This window comes from Emydura macquarii, unplaced genomic scaffold, assembly GCF_026122565.2.
Source record: "Emydura macquarii macquarii isolate MOO-44397 ecotype Brisbane River unplaced genomic scaffold, CSIRO-AGI_Emac_v2 contig_1644, whole genome shotgun sequence".
Classification (NCBI taxonomy): Eukaryota; Metazoa; Chordata; order Testudines; family Chelidae; genus Emydura; species Emydura macquarii.
The window spans coordinates 17,408-34,525 of record NW_027131781.1 but is presented as its reverse complement, the minus strand read 5'-3'; the positions used below and the strand labels follow the sequence as shown (position 1 = coordinate 34,525).

The following is a 17,118-nucleotide window of genomic DNA, read 5'->3' as shown; positions in this document are numbered from 1 at the left end:
TATTGGTCTGACCCAATATTGGTTCACCTTTCCTCTTACCCTCCGATTCACCTTCCCTCTCCCTTGGATATCTTCACACAAGTGTACAATCAGATCCTAACCTCAATCCAGGCCCACTTCATGGCCTGGTATTTGGATGGGGCTTGTGCGTAGTCAATATGTGTTCCACACCCATGCATGATGTCCTCTCTCACAGCAGATGATCAACCACCAGAGCGTGCTACCGGTCCAAGTGGTGATGTATCATAGAATATTAGAATTGGAAGGGACCTCAGGAGGTCATCTAGTTCAACCCCCTACACAAAGCAGGACTAACCTCAGCTAAATCATCCCAGCCCGGGCTTTGTCAAGCTGCAGCTTAAAAGCCTCTAAAGAAGGAGATTCCACCACTTCCTAGGGAACCCATTCCAATGCTTCACCACCCTCCTAGTGAACAACTTTTTCCTAATATCCAACCTAGACCTCCCCCACTGCAACTTGAGACCATTGCTCCTTGTTCTGTCAGCTACTACCATTGAGAATAGCCTAGCTCCATCCTCCCTGGAATCCCCTTTCAGGTAGTTAAAGGCTGCTATCTAATCCCCCTCATTCTTCTCTTTTGCAAACTAAACAAGCCTAGTTCCCTCAGCCTCCACGTATAAGTCATGTGCTCCAGCCCCCTAATCATTTTTATTGCCCTCCGCTGGACTCTCTCCAACTTCTCCACATTCTTTTCGTAGTGGGGGGGCCAAAACTGGACACAATACTCCACGTGCGGCCTCACCAATGCCGAATAGAGGGGAATAATCACTTCCCTCGATCTGATGGCAATGCTCCTACTAATGCAGCCCAATATGCTATTAGCCTTCTTGGCAACCAGGGCACACTCATATCCAGCTTCTTATCCACTGTAACCCCCAGGTCCTTCTCTGCAGAACTGCTGCCTAGCTCGTCGGTCTCCAGTTTGTAGCTGTGCATGGGATTCTTCTGTCCTAAGTGCAGGACTCTGCACTTGTCCTTGTTGAACCTCATCAGATTTCTTGCATCTGGCCCCATGAACTTGTGTATGTCCAATCTTTCTAAATAGTCCTGAACCTGTTCCTTCAGCACTGAGGGATGTTCGCCTCCTTCCCATTCTGTGCTGCCCAGTGCAGTAGTCTGGGACCTGACCTTGTCTGTGAAGACAGAGGCAAAAAAGGCATTGAGTACCTCAGCTTTCTCCACATCCTTTGTCACTAAGTTGCCTCCCCCATTCTGTAAGGGGCCCACACTTTCCCTAATCTTCCTCTTGCTGGTAACATACCCATAGAAACCTTTCATGTTCCCTTTCACATCCCTTGTAGCTGCAACTCCAATTGCGCTTTGGCCTTCATGATTTCATTCCTGCATGCTCGAACAGTATTTTATAATCCTCCCTGGTCATCTGACCAAGCTTCCACTTCCTGTAAGCGTCTTTTTTATGTTTAAGCTCACCAAAGGCTTCTTTGTTAAGCCAAGCTGGGCGCCTACCATATTTCCTGTTCTTTCTGCATATCGGGATGGTTTGTTCCTGCGCCCTCAATAAGGTTTCTTTAAAATACAGCCAGCTCTCTTGGATTCCTTTCCCCCTCATATTAGCCTCCCACGGGATCCTGCCCATCAGCTCCCTGAGGGAGGCAAAGTCTGCTTTTCTGAAGTCCATGGGCCGTATCCTGCTGTTCTCCTTTCTTTCTTTTGTCAGGATCCTCAACTCTACCATCTCATGATCACTGCTGCCTAGGTCGCCACCCACTTCTACTTCCCCTACCAAATCTTCCCTGTTTGTGAGCAGCTGATTAAGAGGAGCAAGGCCCCTAGTTGGTTGCTCCAGCACTTCCACCAGGAAGTTGTTTGCAACACTCTCCAAAAACGTCCTGGATTGTCTGTGCTCTGCTGTATTGCTCTTCCAGCAGATGTCAGGGTGATTGAAGTCCCCCATAAGACCCAGGTCCTGTGAACTGGAAACTTTCCCTAGTTGACTGAAGAAAGCCTCATCTATCTCGTCCTGGTCTGGTGGTCTATAACAGACACCCATCACATCAGCTGTATTGTTCTTGCTTCTAAGCTTAAGCCAGAGACTCTTAACTTGCTGATCTCCAGTTTCATTCTGGAGCTCATAGCAATCATAGTGCACTCTTACTTACAGTGCAACTCTTCCCCCTTTCGCCCTTGCCTGTCCTTCCTGAACAGTTTATACCCATCTATGACGGTGCTCCAGTTGTGTGAGTTACCCCATCAAGTCTCGGTTATTCCAGTCATATCATAGTTTCTTGACTGTGCCAGGACTTCCAATTTCACCTGCTTGTTTCCCAGGCTTCTTGCGTTTGTATATAGGCACTTGAGATAACTGGCCAATTGCCCTACTTTCTCGGTGCAATTCAGGAAGCCTCCCCTGTTGCACCCTCCTTTTTCTGCTTCCTCCTGGTGTCCCACTTCCCCACTTACCTCCGGGCTTAGGTCCCCTTCCCCCATCAAACCTAATTTAAAGCCCTCCTCACTAGGTTAGCCAGCCTGTCTGCGAAGATACTCTTCCCTCTCTTCGTTAGGTGAATCCCGTCTCTTCCTAGTAATCCTTTTTCCTGGAACAACATCCCTGCATGGGTGTCCAACCAGCACCACCCCTTGGACTCAGTGTCCATTCCTACTGTCTTTGACTACCTTCTCCACCTTCAGCAATCTGGCCCTGCCCATTCTTCCATCCAGGTCCACCTCACTGTGCTCAGTGCCTTCCTCCCACCTATGGATGGCTTCTCAATCTTTAGCCACTGACCACTGCTCGCTTCCTTCATGGTCTTCTCAACACCTTTTCCCCCGGTCCACCAATCCACCATTCTGTTGGACCTTAACTTCATCCTTTCTGCATTCACCAGGCCACCCTTTGAGTCCTTAGCAATCTGTTCTCTCACCCACCTCTCCATGAAGGTGATATTTTTGGTGGCCATGACCTTAGCTCAACAGGTCAGCAAACTGGCAGCTGCGATGGTCAACCCGCCATTTACCATGTTTCACAAGGACAAGGTCTCCCTTAGAATCCATCCTAAGGTGTTCTCACCGTTCCACCTCAACCAGTCAATTCACCTACCGACCTTCTATCCCAAATCACATGCCTCCCCCAATATGCGCACTTTACATTCCCTCTATGTTCACTGCCTGCTGGCCTTCTATCTCCAATGCACCCGTGCTTTCCAAACTGAGCTTCAACTTTTCCTCGCCATTGCAGAGCGTTGCCAAGGCCATGTTCTTTCATCACAGTGGTTCTCCAAATGGATCTCTCATTGCATCACGGAATACTGCTCCATTTCCCATTTCTCTACGCCGTCTGGTATCACTGCCACTCTACACAAATGCAAGCTGCTATATCTGCAGACATCCCATAGCAAGATATTTGTAGGGCGGCCATGTGGTCCTCCATCCACCCTTTCACTAATCGCTACACCTTCGTAGCGGCAGCAGATGCAGTAGTTGAATGTGCAGTCCTACGCACTCTCACTTCCAGCAAGCCCTTGCACCCACCTCCACGCTGAATACTATTCTCTACACTGCCCATGTATGGACTCCACATAGGGACCAGCACTCAAAGAAGAAATGGAGGTTATTTACTGTAACTGGAGGTTCTTCAAGATGTGTGGTTCCTATCGGGATTCCAATCCCACCCCCCATTTCCTCTGCTACGGGCTCCATCTCTGTTGGCCTGAGGGACCTGGAGGGGCTTCGACCTGCGCAGTCTCATAAGATCTTGGATGCACCACATGGCCGATGAACACATGGGTCGATGGACTCTACTACAAACAGTTCTGGCTCCCGCGCATGATGCACATGCAAACCCATGTATAGAATCTAGATAGGGACCAGACATCTCAGACATACCAGTTATGGTAAGTAACATCCATTTTGGAACTTTCACTCCGAATGTCCTTACTTTCATATATTTGGACTTCTATTAAAACTATAGCATTCTAATATGGGATTTGAAGGGATATTCCAACCTTAACTCTAACATAGGGGTTCTTTTTCTGGGAAATGAAAACAAAGTTGGACAACACATCAGAAAATACGCTGAATGGAACCAGCTCTTCACTGACTGGTGTTGGGAAAATGATTGATTTAGATAAACTAATCTGTTTTTTCCAGTTCTCAGTTCTATGAAAAACATCAACCAAGATTGTCTGACAAGTTCTGGGTTTTTTTTAAATTCCCATTACCGGTTGCTCATGGTCCTCTCCACCATCCCCTCAACCCGCAGAGTCATCTGCCTGCATCTAACACAATCAGACTGCAAAATTTTCCTCATCAAAGTTGGATTTGGGTGAAACAGGGCCTAGGTCCCCCAAAATGTCATGGCCTCCCAGGCAAACACCACCTCTTCAGACACCTGAATAAACTCTTGGCTTTCTCGCAGAGCTCACCCCTGAGCCCTTAAAAGGTCTCAAAATGTAACTGTAAATGGGGGAATCATCTGTAAGGGAGTGTGTTCCTAATGTGGTCTCTATTTAGTGTTTTTATCAATGACTTGGAAGAAAACATAAAATCATCACTGATAAGGTTTGCAGATGACACAAATATTGGGAGAGCTGTAATAATAAAGAGGACACAAATAATAAAGAGGACATGTCACTGAGTCAGAGTGATCTGGATTATTGGAAAGATGGGCATAAGCAAACAATATGTGTTTTAATATAGCTAGATGTTAAATTAGGAACAAAGAATGTAGCCATACTTATAGGATGGGGGGCACTATCCTGGGAAGAAGTGACTCAAAAAGACATGGGATCATGATGAATAAGCAGCTGAACATGAGCTTCCGGTGCAACACAGTGGTCCAAAGAGCAATGCAACCCTTGGATACATAAACAGGAGACATATCAAGTAGGAGCAGAGAGGTTATGTTATCTCTGTATTTGGCACTGGCGCAACAACTGCTGGAATAATCTGTCCAGTTCTCGAGTTCACAGTTCAGGAAAGAGATTGCTAAATGGGAGAGGGGCCAGGGAAGAGCTATGTGTATGGTTAAAGGATTGGAAAATGTGCCTTATATAGTAACAGACTCAAGAAGCTCAATCTATTTAACTTAACAAAGGGAGGGAAAGTTAAGGAGTCACTTGAGCTCAGTCTAAGTACCTACATCAGGAGAAATATTTGGCAGTGGGCTCTTTGGTCTAGCAGACTATGGTATAACAAGGTACAAGGGTGTAAGATGAAGCTACACAAATTCAGACTAGAAATAAAGCGTAAATTTTTCATAGTGAGGGTAATTAACCATTGGAACAATTTACCAAGGATTGTGGTGGATTCTCCATCATTGGCAATATTTAAATCCACATTGAATGTTTTTCTAAAAGATCTGATCTAGTTCAAAAAGGAATTATTTCAAGGACATTATATGCCCTGTGTTATGCAAGGGGTCAAACAAGATGATCACACTGGTCCCTTCTGGCCTTAGAAATTATGAAACTTCCTCTCAGTGAGACAGCCTACCTCACCTCAGCAGGAAGCTGGCTTGCTGAAAGTAGTACATTGTGTCTCTGCCTACTGCTCTGCCTTCGTCTCTCCCTCTCTACCGAGTTTGGGATTCCCCATATACGCAATATATGTACTTCAAAGATCCTGTGTTGACATCATCCTCCACTACCCATTGTTCCTTAGAAATTGTATATGAAATAATACATTTAATATTTTTATTTGCCAACCTTCATAGGTTTAAAAATGTGATATTTGAAATCAACCCAACAGAGGAAGTAGGAGATTTTGAGGTCAAAGCAAAATTCATGGGCGTTCAGATGGAAACATTCATGTTACATTATCAGGTAAGAATCCTCCTATTTGATGCTGATAACCTGTGGTGTATATGTGGGCTGCATGTGGCCACCAACGTCTTTCCTGTAGACTTCTAGTAGTCAGTCACTTTCTGTGGATCTAAGATTTCATAAATAAATATTTGTATTCTTTATGGTTGTGAGGAAAAGCTCCTAAAAGCAACCCAATGTAGTGCCCTTATTCAAGCATGAATGCTGACATCAATGAAAAAAATTGTATATCATTTTTATTAAATCTTTCTTTTCAGAACAGCAGAAATATTCAGATGATTTGTTTATCCAATGTTATTGGTAGCATAGGTGTTAGATATGGGAAAGATGTGTTTAGTCAGTGAAGTATAGTCTAATACCTGTGGCTTCAGACTATCTCTGAAGGAGCAAAATAGCAACAAGAATGGGTGGGGAAGAATGAAATTAGAGGAGGGAAACTTACCTGTGTATTAGAGAAGTTGAGCAGATATGGAGGTTTCAACAGCAGTCTGACTTGGAAAGTCTTTTGGAAAGCTCATTCTGCAGCTACTTTTGCAAATCTGGCCAGTCTGCAGAACTCCACTTTTGGAAATCTGTCCTTGATTCTTAACAACTTACAAAAACAATAGTTTTATGTTCTTTTAATTATTGTAAACTTTAGAAGGGCACCAAGCTCCTTTGTTTGCAACTTTGAGACGAGAAAATTTGGTTATGCCAGCAAAACAATGGTCTTTGCTTGCTGGTGAATCTTTTTGATAGACAACTTCGGCAGGATTACCTCTCACTTTGTCTTGCCAACACATATTCAATAAATCAGAATTTGATAATCATTCTGGTGCTTAACAGATCAAGAAGCTTCAAGATTCATTTGATGGACTTTCAAGGGGCTGAAAACAGTGTATTGTTTTTACTTGAACCTAAGGCCAACATTTACCTAGGATTGATTAACTTACTAGATTCTGATCTATGTTTAGTCAAAGAAAAACCTTACATTTCTGTAATGCCTGCCATGTGACAGATATCTGGACTTATATAAGAGCACTGCAATTTGTGCGTAATTTCTAGGAAATACTGGTTTGTGAATAGATCATTGTTATAAAAATATTCTTCAGTAACTGATCATGTGGATCCTTACTCGTCTAGACATTAGTGGTATCTGTTGCCCTCCATTTCCTTTTGACCATGAAAGTAGCAGTTAGTCTGGAGCTCACTCAGTGTCCTCAATATTTCCCAGTGTAGGCACCCTATACTTTAGGGGCCTTGGAACTTAATAGGGAGTTTTACAGTTGGGAAGATCCTGGGAGACTACAACTCCCATGATGCCTTGGGGGAAAAAGGAGAGACTCTTCCCCTTCCAGGGAGTCAGAGAAAAGCATGTGGGAAACTCCATTTTGGTGCTGGGGTGGAAGCTGCCCGCTGCTGCTGGCTACTGCCTGCTGCCAGAGTCCCAAAGCTGCTGCTGCCGGGGTCCCAAAGGTGCTGCTGAGAGCCTGCTGGAGTTTTAATTGAGCAGGGAGCTTCGGATGTTGGTGGCATTGCCCAAGCCAGGGCAGGGGCTGAACCTGCAGCTGACTGAGGTGGGCCTGCAGTAAAGAGTGTGTGAGTGCCCCCGCTCTGTTGTTTGGGGCAGGGCTTGTAAAGGAAGGGGCACAGCAGAGAGACTTTGACTGGGCCTGAGAAGAGGCAGAGAGAGAGTCCCTTCAAGCAGGGCCAGGACTGCAAATCTCCAGCGTGATAACTGGGCTGAACTGGTACACTGAACCCACAGAGCGCTGTCTCCTTCTTCAGATCTTCAAGTGTGCCCACGCAAGCCAGGGTTAGGGCTCTGAACTCTAGGGGAGTGCACACTCTGGAGGTGAGGTAAATGGTGGCAGTGTAAATGCCAGTTAGACAAGTTTCATTTATTACTGTATACTATTTTTATTAATTGATTTATTCAACTGCCCCTGTGGATTTAGATGTTTAATGTCAGTCTGTTATGCCATATTTCTTTCATTTGTTAAGTAAAGGTGTGTTAACACTAATTTAAGTATATTGGATGTTTAGTTAGTATAATTGCAATTGTTAAGTTAGACCTATGTCTCAGATTATTATAATTATTAGACTAGGTTTAGTCCTGGAAGCTCCCAAAGCCCGCTATTGAGCGTGTGCAGGGGCCAGCCAGGTGGAGGCACCGCCAATTTTAAATTCCTTTAGAAGTAAAGGAACTGCAGCAGAGCAGTGGATAGAGGATTCCCACCTATCCTACAGCATCACTGGGATACTCAGGATCTCCTTTGTTGTTAACAACCTTAGGCACCCTTACACACAGGTGAGTGTTGCTGGTTCCCAAGTAACCCAGAAATAGAAGGGGGTTACATAAGTTATTCTGTTTTTCATTTTTCTGCCCCTTTTGGATGCTCTTCTTGTGTGTGTAGTTAAATAGTCAGGGCTTTCTTTTTAATTGATGTTGAAGCCAGTGCAGGCACTGTGCAGGTCCTACTCCTTATGAGCATCTTCATTTTTCCTGAATGTCAGTCCTAGAAGGCAGTTTCTCTTAGTGTCCGTTGACCCAATAGACAGCATAACTAAGGCAACTAAAAGCTCCAGCATTAAGAACTGTGCTTCATTCGATGATGTGATGTCCATTGCAGCTTCCCATTTTTTTATGCCTCTGGGAGAAGGTCAGAATTTGGGGGAGTTCAATCTTCAAAGAGCAGGAGGACTATTTCAACCCCTTATTAGTTAGAGAGGCTCTTCAGGGTCAGTCACCTGAGTCTGGTACCATTAGCATTGAGAGACATCGTGGCTCCGACAAACCATTTGACAGAGTAGTTTTATCACCAACGTGCTGAGTAGCATCGAGGTCATTGGTTTCATCTGATCAACTGAGTTGGGTACCAATCATCCAGCATTGTCTATGTTCAGAGGAGTCTTGATTCTAAAGACTTAATCACCATAAGTGGCTTTAGGTTCAGCAAAAGTGGCATTGAAGTTCCCAGTCTCACCTGAGTCAATGAGGAGCATTAAGTTATACGTCATGAGCACCTCAGAGCTGAGCCCTACTGACTGGTCTTGGGACTCTATCTGTTGGCTCCCCTTGTCTCAGGGATCTTCCTCTCTCCGCTGGAGAAAGATACCGAAACAGCATTGTGGTCACCTTGCTCCCACTCAACTTCAGTGAAGGTGAGGAGGCATGATACTGTGTCACAGGGTGGATGGCTCCTGTAGGTCCAGCTCCTGGTGCTTTCAGTTAAAGGGGTGAGGTCAAAGTTGTAAAAAAGAGTTGAGGAACTGTTTGTTGGTTTTCTTACATTTGGATAATAAAGGAGATTGTGGGTGTGGCAGTTTGTCTTTAGCAAATTGGGGAGATCCCCCGCCCACCCCCCCAAAAAAAAAAACTTCAATACTGAGGAAGACTGGCACAAGAGATGACTTATTGTCTACCCACTCGTGTCTGCTTATTCAGCTATCTGACACTGGGAAGAATGAAGTGTATTTGTATCAGTCTTGCCTAAACTGGTTTGGTTTTCTTCATTTGACCTTAGCTGGGAAGCTTTTCCTGTTGTTCTGCTCTAAATTTCAGTGCTTATGTCACCTCAATGGGAGCTGTGGCTGCTTAACTTCTTGGAAAATCAGGCCATATGTTCTCATATTTTATGGCTGCGAAATACGATTAAATGAGGGTACAGTGGACTCTATTTAAGGGTTATGGGGATTGTGTGGTAATCACATGAATGACGAGCCTGGAGATAACTGTTTAGACTTAGGTTTTTGTGGCCATTTTAGATATTTGAAAGAGAGGTGAGAGCTAAAAAGAATTTTCATTTTAATGTTTCTGTTAATACAAAAATATCATAAAATTAAGATAATCAGAGCTGTCTTTTAATAGAATGTTTTTCATAGTTTTCTAGGCAGCATCAGTGGTCTTTAAGGCATTAATCTCCCAAGTTTATATTTTATAGACTCACACTAGATACTAATTCTTCAGAAACTGGCTTTGCACTAGCATCTTGTAAATTATCTCTTTCCCACTGAACCTCTATGGATTTCTCACTAATCAACATGTTCTCTTTGGCAGGATCTTTTGCAGCTGCAGTATGAAGGTGTTGCTGTCATGAAGTTGTTTGACAGAGCAAAAGTCAATGTCAACCTCCTGATCTTCCTTCTGAACAAGAAGTTCTATGGGAAATAATTGGCATCTCCCAGCGGTGCTATGAAAAGGGAGATTAATGGAAAAACTGCATCTCTGTTTCTTAATGTCGTCTTTCACCTGTCCGAACTAAGGGTACCTATATATGCCTCTGCCCAAACTACAAGTATACTAATTCATGAAGAAGGACTAGACTGTCAGTGAATTAATAGTCCTGATTGAGTCCACAGGGACTCTGTCTTACTGCTATGATCTTCTTTTCTCTGACTTTTCAGATTCCTTGAGAAACATTTAGTTTAGAATGTTTTCCATGTACTATTACAGTGGCACTGGGGATTAAACAGTTGTTAGAAAATATTTTGGGCTTCTGGATGTGTTCTTTGCCTAAATGTTTGGATGTTGGGGCTTGAATTCTTGTTATTTGTTGGAGAAGAAAGCTGGCACTGCAGAGCAACCAGGTCTGCCTCTGTATCTAGAAACAGAACAGGATTACAGTTCATATTCAAACACGACAGGACACCAGTTTAGAGAAATATTTGCTCTGTGCTGTAGCATAGAGAAACTGTGATATGAACAATTTTAACCAGCTGATCCTATCCATAGCAGTATCCATTACCATAGGCTCAGTAGCAGGATGACTGGACTCTGTTTATAGATGTGATTTGTAAAGACCTATGTTTGAGTTATATTTTAGCATCTTGTTTGATGTATGTATGTAGCTCTGTCTTCAAGCAGTAGGGAGAAGAAAAGATTTTGTTACAGAACTGAGTCAAATTAAAAATGATCAAAGGCCAGGTTGTCCAGGTTATTTCAGTGTCAGCTTTTGGTGGTGGTATTGCCTGTTAGCTGAATGGGATTAGTGCAGCAGAGTTCTGGATGGCATTCAATGACAGAAGTGTTGCTGGATTATTACTACACATACATTATTGTAGCCATGTAGAACATATTTAGTGATCCAATATTTGTTTCTCTTAAAGGCGCCTTACTAATATACAGATTGTCCCTGTAGTAGAGGAAATGAGGAATGTGTGTCCTAATGCCTAACGATGAAAAGTGGCCATTTATTGGGGGGAGGAGGAGAGAGATTTTGGAATGAGATGAGAAAAAATTAATTTCACAGTATTGCTTCAGAAGCCTTTAGAACATTACAGAAAAAGTTTCTAAATTAGCTCAGTGCTCCACATATCTGTACCTGATGCCATTAAACACTAGGATCTACCTGCACACTTGCCAAAGGGAATTTACTTTGCCTTAAATAGTTGGAGCTGTTAAATTATTTACATTTGACCAAATGTACTTGAGCAAATGACTTCCTTTTTGCCTTTACTACTTAGATATTCATTCACTATTGTGGTGGTGCAGGTCGTATTGCTGTACCTAATAAAAATGCAAAAAGATCTTTATGAACTCTGATCTTCACTAACCTATCTTTAGCCTGAAACAAACTTTCGTTGCACAAGTTATCTGCCCCCAGACAAAGTTGTCTTTTTAAAAATAATTTTAAAATCTCTGACTGTTTTATGTTCCCAGAGTACAGGTTAAAATAATGTCTCTCTGTTTTTAGACACACTTCCCCCTCCCCCCCCCCAATGCTCTTATTTCAAATAACTTTGTATTTTAATTTAATCACAGACTCTGCCATTTTAGTGTTTTTTAAATGAAACCACTTACTAATGTTTGAAAACTGCCTGCTTGTCTTGGGAGTCAGTTGTTTCCCATGGTCTTTTTAAGGGGCAAATACTATATGGATCTACCTTGTGACAATCACTGTCATGCAGGCAGTACCAAACTGATTTTATCTTGGTCCATGCAGTACTAGCACAATAAAAAGAATAAATGACACAACTTTCCTTTTGGTTGTAAAACTAACCACAGCCAGGAAGTTCCAAATAGAGGAAACTCTGCCCTGAGAGAGAAGAACCTAAAAATAGGAATTCCTCCTCCCACCCGCAGATATAATCAGGACAGGATAAAAGTATTGACTTGTGTCTACTATTCTCTTTTCATTGTATGTCCCCACTGCTACTTAACGGAAGGAGTTTTAAATCTAACTCTCCTTTTTTTAGTTAGGGATAATAAAGGACATTCTCTAATTATTCATTAGGTGAATAAAAATACCCTGACAGCTGTTCAACCAAAGGGATTAAATTTTCTCCATTTAAAATGGGATGCTTTCCCAGATGTCTGCATGGCTGTCTCCTCACCATAACCCAGTCTGGATTCAAAGAATAAGCTAATGAGCCATGTTAGTGAGGTTGTTTTAATAAAATATCATAATACGCATAGGGAGAAGCTACTTGGATTATTTATAAGAATGGCCAATACCTATTTGAAAACAGTTTTTGGTGAAAATTGACAAGAGAACTAGTCTGTAAAAGAGTGAGACAGTTTTATGGGAAAAGGTGTACCAATTTTAGTTGAATAACAGTGTATAACTTTGGTAGGCGTTTTAAGAAGAAAGGAGAAACTCTGGCAGAAAGATCCAGTTTCAGCACTGAAATTTTGTGATTTGTTACTTTATTTATTAGTGTTCTACGTTCCGTTTTCTCTTCCCTCTCCCCTCCCCCACAATCACTGTATTTATCTTGGGCTTAAATTCCTTTCAAATAACTAGATGACTTAGCCTAATGTTTGCACATAACATTTGCCTTTGTATTTCGCATCTAAATAAAAGATGATTTGTTCACATCTGAGTGTGTTTGCATTTGTAAATTTTGCTTTATAACTTTTGAAAATGTTTGCTCTGAATTTAAGAACTCGGGCATGGTAATCATTCCCCCTTCCCTCCCCCCACGCTCTCGCCTACCTCTTGCCATCCAGAAAGACTATCAAAATCAGATGGTGCATCAAGGAACATGGCAATACAAAGGATTGGTTAATGGCCTGTTCGCACCTTGGAAAGGCTACATTCAAATCCTGTCGCTTTGGAAGCTGAATGAAGGAGATTAAAACAAAGCCACAGGAAAGAATTCCATCTCTTTGGCTGTTTGAACTCTGACAGGGCCAGAGACTCTAAACGGAAGCCAACAATCCCAAGGGGCTGATATCTGGTCCGCCCTGAAAGATGTTTTGAATTAACAGTTCACTACAATTCTGTCACTTTTAGGATTTAGATGGTAACTCATTTGTGTGTATATTTTTGCTTGCTTTAACCTGTAAGTAACTCTTACTCTTTTTTCCTAGATAATACAGCTTGAGATAGTTTATTTCAGGATTGTCTACAGTCTTTGGTGTAAAATCTAAGGCACCAAGTGATCTGGGGTAAGTGACTAGTCTCTTGGGACTGAAAGCAACCTGAATGTGATGTGGGGTTTTTTTGTGTAAGTGACCATTTATCACTAAGTTCCGTTTGTCTAGGTGGCAAGATAGACCGGAGAGTCTAAGGGGACTGTCTGTGACTCTTCCCAGCTATCCTGGATACTTCCAATCATCACTCATTTCCCCACCAACACCTTAACCCCCCACCCCTCAAGGGGCCCTCTAAGCCCCTTTTCCTCTGCAGCTGGGCAACCCTACAAACCAAACCCCTCCATCCCTAATCCCCCTACTCAGATTTCCCCCGCCATCTCTGGGCACCCATGCATCACAGTCCTGCTCACCCATATACATTCCAGGTACTCTCACATATGCCTAATCCCCCATTATACCCTGGGCTCCTATCCCCTCTCCTCCCACCAAACATCTCTATCATGAGTCCTGTGGACCCAAACCCTGGCAGGGGAGCATACTCCCAACGTTGATTGTTGAGTTGGGCTGCAGTGGGTTCTTTCCTCCTTTCCTGTTTCTTCATTTCCTGTTGTCTTTGTTGCGTCTTGAAATGCTGGGTTGCCACAAGGTCCTTCTCCATGTTGACTTTGAGCATGTCTTTGAAGCCCTTTTTTTGCCCTCCCCTTATCCAATGGCCTTGGCTCAGTTGTGAGAACCTGAGCTGCTTAGGGAGTCAATTATCCTGCATTTGAAGAACGTGACCAATCCAACAGAGTTGGTGGCGGATGATCATAGCTTCAATGCTGGAAGTTTTGGCTTAGTACAGTGTGTTGGTCATCCCACTTGATTTAGAAGATCTTGCAGAGGCACCATTGATGGGATTGATCAAGATCCTTGAGGTGTCTACTGTAGTGTGACCCAGGTTTCAGCACCCTACAGGAGAGCAGGGATAATGACAGCCTGGTACATAAGAAGCTTTATTTGGTTCTTGAAAGCATGATCTTCAGACACACATTTTTCTCAAGCATCCAAAAGCTGCATTGGTGCATCGGAGAAGGTGTTCAATCTCCTTATCAGTGTTGGCTTTCTGATAAAGATAGCTGTCGAGGTAGGAGAAGTACTTGACTTTCTTCAGGGGCTCTTTGCTGAGCTTGATTGCGGGCACAGGATCCTGGTGGTTTAGAGTCTGTTGGTGTAGCACTTTAGGTTTTTTTATGTCAATTGTGGGGCCTCTAATTGGTTGTGGGCCTCAGCGAAAATGTCAGCTGTTTTTTGAAAGTGCTTCTTCCGAATGGGTGCTCAGAGCACAGTTGTCCATGTCTTACGCGTTCAATGACTGATTTAGTAATAGAGTCCTGAGTCAGAGGCAACTGAGGTTGAAGAGCTTGCCATCCATTCTCACCAATGAGGTGGATGACAGCAAGGAAGATGGATAAGCAGTTGTGACATTCCCCTGGTGCAATCTGGACTGGTGAATCGCTGTGTCATCCCAGTCCCGCACTCCTAGAGCCCATCTTACCCTGCTTTGCTAGGAGAGCCCCCCCTCTTCTCCTCGGCTGGTCATGCACAACCTCCAGCATGTAAGCTACTCCCAAATGAGTGAGAACTGCTGTTTTACTGTGTTCAGTTATGCCCGCTAAGCTCATATAAGTTTGTTGATTTAACAAAGAAATTGATATGCACCAGCCTTGTTACTCCAAGTGCTGTCTCCAACATACTTCGAACCAAATACACTGCTTTAGGTCAAACAAACAAATTTATTAACCACGGAAGGATTTTAAATTATTACAAGTCAAAGCATAACAAGTCAGATTTGGCCAAAAGAAATAAAAGCAAAACTCATTCTAAGCTAAGCTTAACACTTTTAGCAACCTTACCAATGTAGGCGATTCACATCAAAGGTTGGTTGGTTTCCCTTCAGCCAGGCTCTCCTATTTCGTACTTCAGTTGCTTAATGGTGTTTGTAGATGGCGGGTTAGGGGTGAGGGTTAGAGCATTGGGGTTAGGGGTGAGGGTTGGGGGCGAGGGGTTAGGGTGAGGGTTAGGGGTTGGGTTGGGGTTAGGGTTGTGTTTAGGGTGAGGGGTTAGGGTTAGTGGTTAAGGGTTAGTGTTTAGGGTTAGGCTGAGGGGTTAGGGTTAGCGTGAGGGTTGGGTTAGGGTTTAGGGGTTAAGGTTAGTTGGTTGGGTTAGGGTTGGTTGGGTTAGGGTTAGGTTTAGGGTTGGGGTGAGGGTTTAGGGTTCAGAGTTGGGGTGAGGATTAGGGGTTAGGGTTAGAGGGTTAGGGTCAGGGTTAGAGGGTTGGGGTTAGGGGTCGGGTTAGGGTTTAGGGGGAGGGGTTAGGGTTGGTTGGGTTAGGGATAGGGGTTAAGGGTTATGGTTTAGGGTCGGGGTGAAGCGTTATGGTTTAGGTTGAGGGTTCAGGGTGAGGTTAGGGTTGAGGGTTAGGGTTAGGGTTGGATTAGAGGTAGGGTTAGGGGTTGGGTTAGGTTATGGTTTAGGGTCGAGGTGAAGGGTTATGGTTGAGGGTGAGATTAGGGTTGGGTCAGGGTCAGGGGTGGGGGGTCGGGTTAGGGTTAGGGTTGGATGAGGGTGGGGGGCGGGGTTGGGTTAGGGTTTAGGGTGAGGGTTTAGGGTTGGGTTTGGGTTAGTGTGAGGGTTTTAGGGAGAGGGTTGGGGGTCGGGGTCGGGTGGATTAGGGTTTAGGGATAGGAGAAGGGTAAGGGTAGGGTTAGGTTAGGGTGAGGGTGAGTGTGGGGGTTAGGGTGCGGGTCAGGGTGAGGGTCAGGGTTGGAGTACGGGTGAGGGTTTAAGGTTGGGGTCAGGGTCAGGTTTGGGTTGGGTTACGTTTAGGGGTTAGGGTTAGTGTGAGGGTGAGAGGTAGGGGCTGGCTGAGGGTGATGGTTAGGGTGAGGGTTAGGGGGTAGGGTTAAAGGGTTAGGGGTACGGTTAGGGAGTTCGGGGGTTCGTGGTAGGGTCAGGGTGAGTGTTAGGGTAAGGGTCAGGGTTAGGATGAGGGTCAGGGTCACATACAGAGCACGGCTCCTCTTCTCCCATCCTGACCCAGTCACTACTTCCCCTCCCCTGTCCTGCCTCAGTCACTGCTGCCCCTCCACCCACAGAGCACGGCTCCCCTCCTCTATCCTGCCCCAGTCACTCCCCTGCACCTACAGAGCACAGCTCCTGTCCTCTGTCCTGACACAGACACTGCTCCCCCTCCCGTGTCCTGCCGAAATCACTCCCCCATGCCTGGAGTGTGGCTCCCCCTCCCCTGTCCTGCCCCAGTCACTCCCCTTCACACTCAAAGCATGGCTCCCCTTCTCCCATCGTGCCCCAGTCACTGCTTCCCCTCCCCATCCTGCCTGCCCCAGACTGCTCCCCCTCCCCCATCCTACCCTAGTCACTCCCCTCCACACTCAGAGCACAGCTCCCCCTCTCGTCCTTCCCCAGTCACTCCCCTTCACATTCAGAACACGGCTCCCCTTCTCCCATCCTGCCCCAGTCACTTCTTCCCCTCCCCCATCCTGCCTACCCCAGATGCTGCTCCCCCTCCCCCATCCTGCCCCAGTCACTCCCCTCCACCCACAGAGCACAGCCCCCTCCTCCGTCCTGCCTGCCCCAGTCACTTCTTCCCCTCCCCCATCCTGCCTACCCCAGATGCTGCTCCCCCTCCCCCATCCTGCCCCAGTCACTCCCCTCCACCCACAGAGCACAGCTCCCCTCCCCCGTCCTGCCTCCCCCAGTCACTTCTCCCCTCTCCCCTGTCCTGCCCCAGTCAGTGCTCCCCCTTGTCATGCGGGCTGGCTTGAGAGGGGGGGCAGCTAGTATATTGTGTGACATCAGCATGGCAGAATCATAATAAACCATGTGGGATAGGCCATGTCAGGTACTGTTAGGAAGGTTATGATATGCTAAGTAAGAGAATAATACTTATGTTCATGTGTAATATGTGAAATGGAATTTATACATGTATTTGAGATATCTGTGTTTCAAGTTGTGCTG

The 17,118-nt window shown here is 44.8% G+C and overlaps 1 protein-coding gene across 2 annotated transcripts in view; it reads left to right on the top strand.

Moving 5' to 3' along the window:
- The window catches only part of IQGAP1 (IQ motif containing GTPase activating protein 1), a 146,133-nt gene extending 133,533 nt beyond the window's left edge, over positions 1–12,600 (top strand). For both annotated transcript variants that reach the window (XM_067555378.1, XM_067555379.1), the window contains exons 37-38: positions 5,693–5,801; positions 9,841–12,600. In XM_067555378.1, the coding sequence (XP_067411479.1) occupies positions 5,693–5,801; positions 9,841–9,954 (223 nt within the window). In that variant the 3' untranslated portion in view covers positions 9,955–12,600. The remainder of the gene's footprint in view (positions 1–5,692; positions 5,802–9,840) is intronic.
- Positions 12,601–17,118: the final 4,518 nt, after the last annotated feature.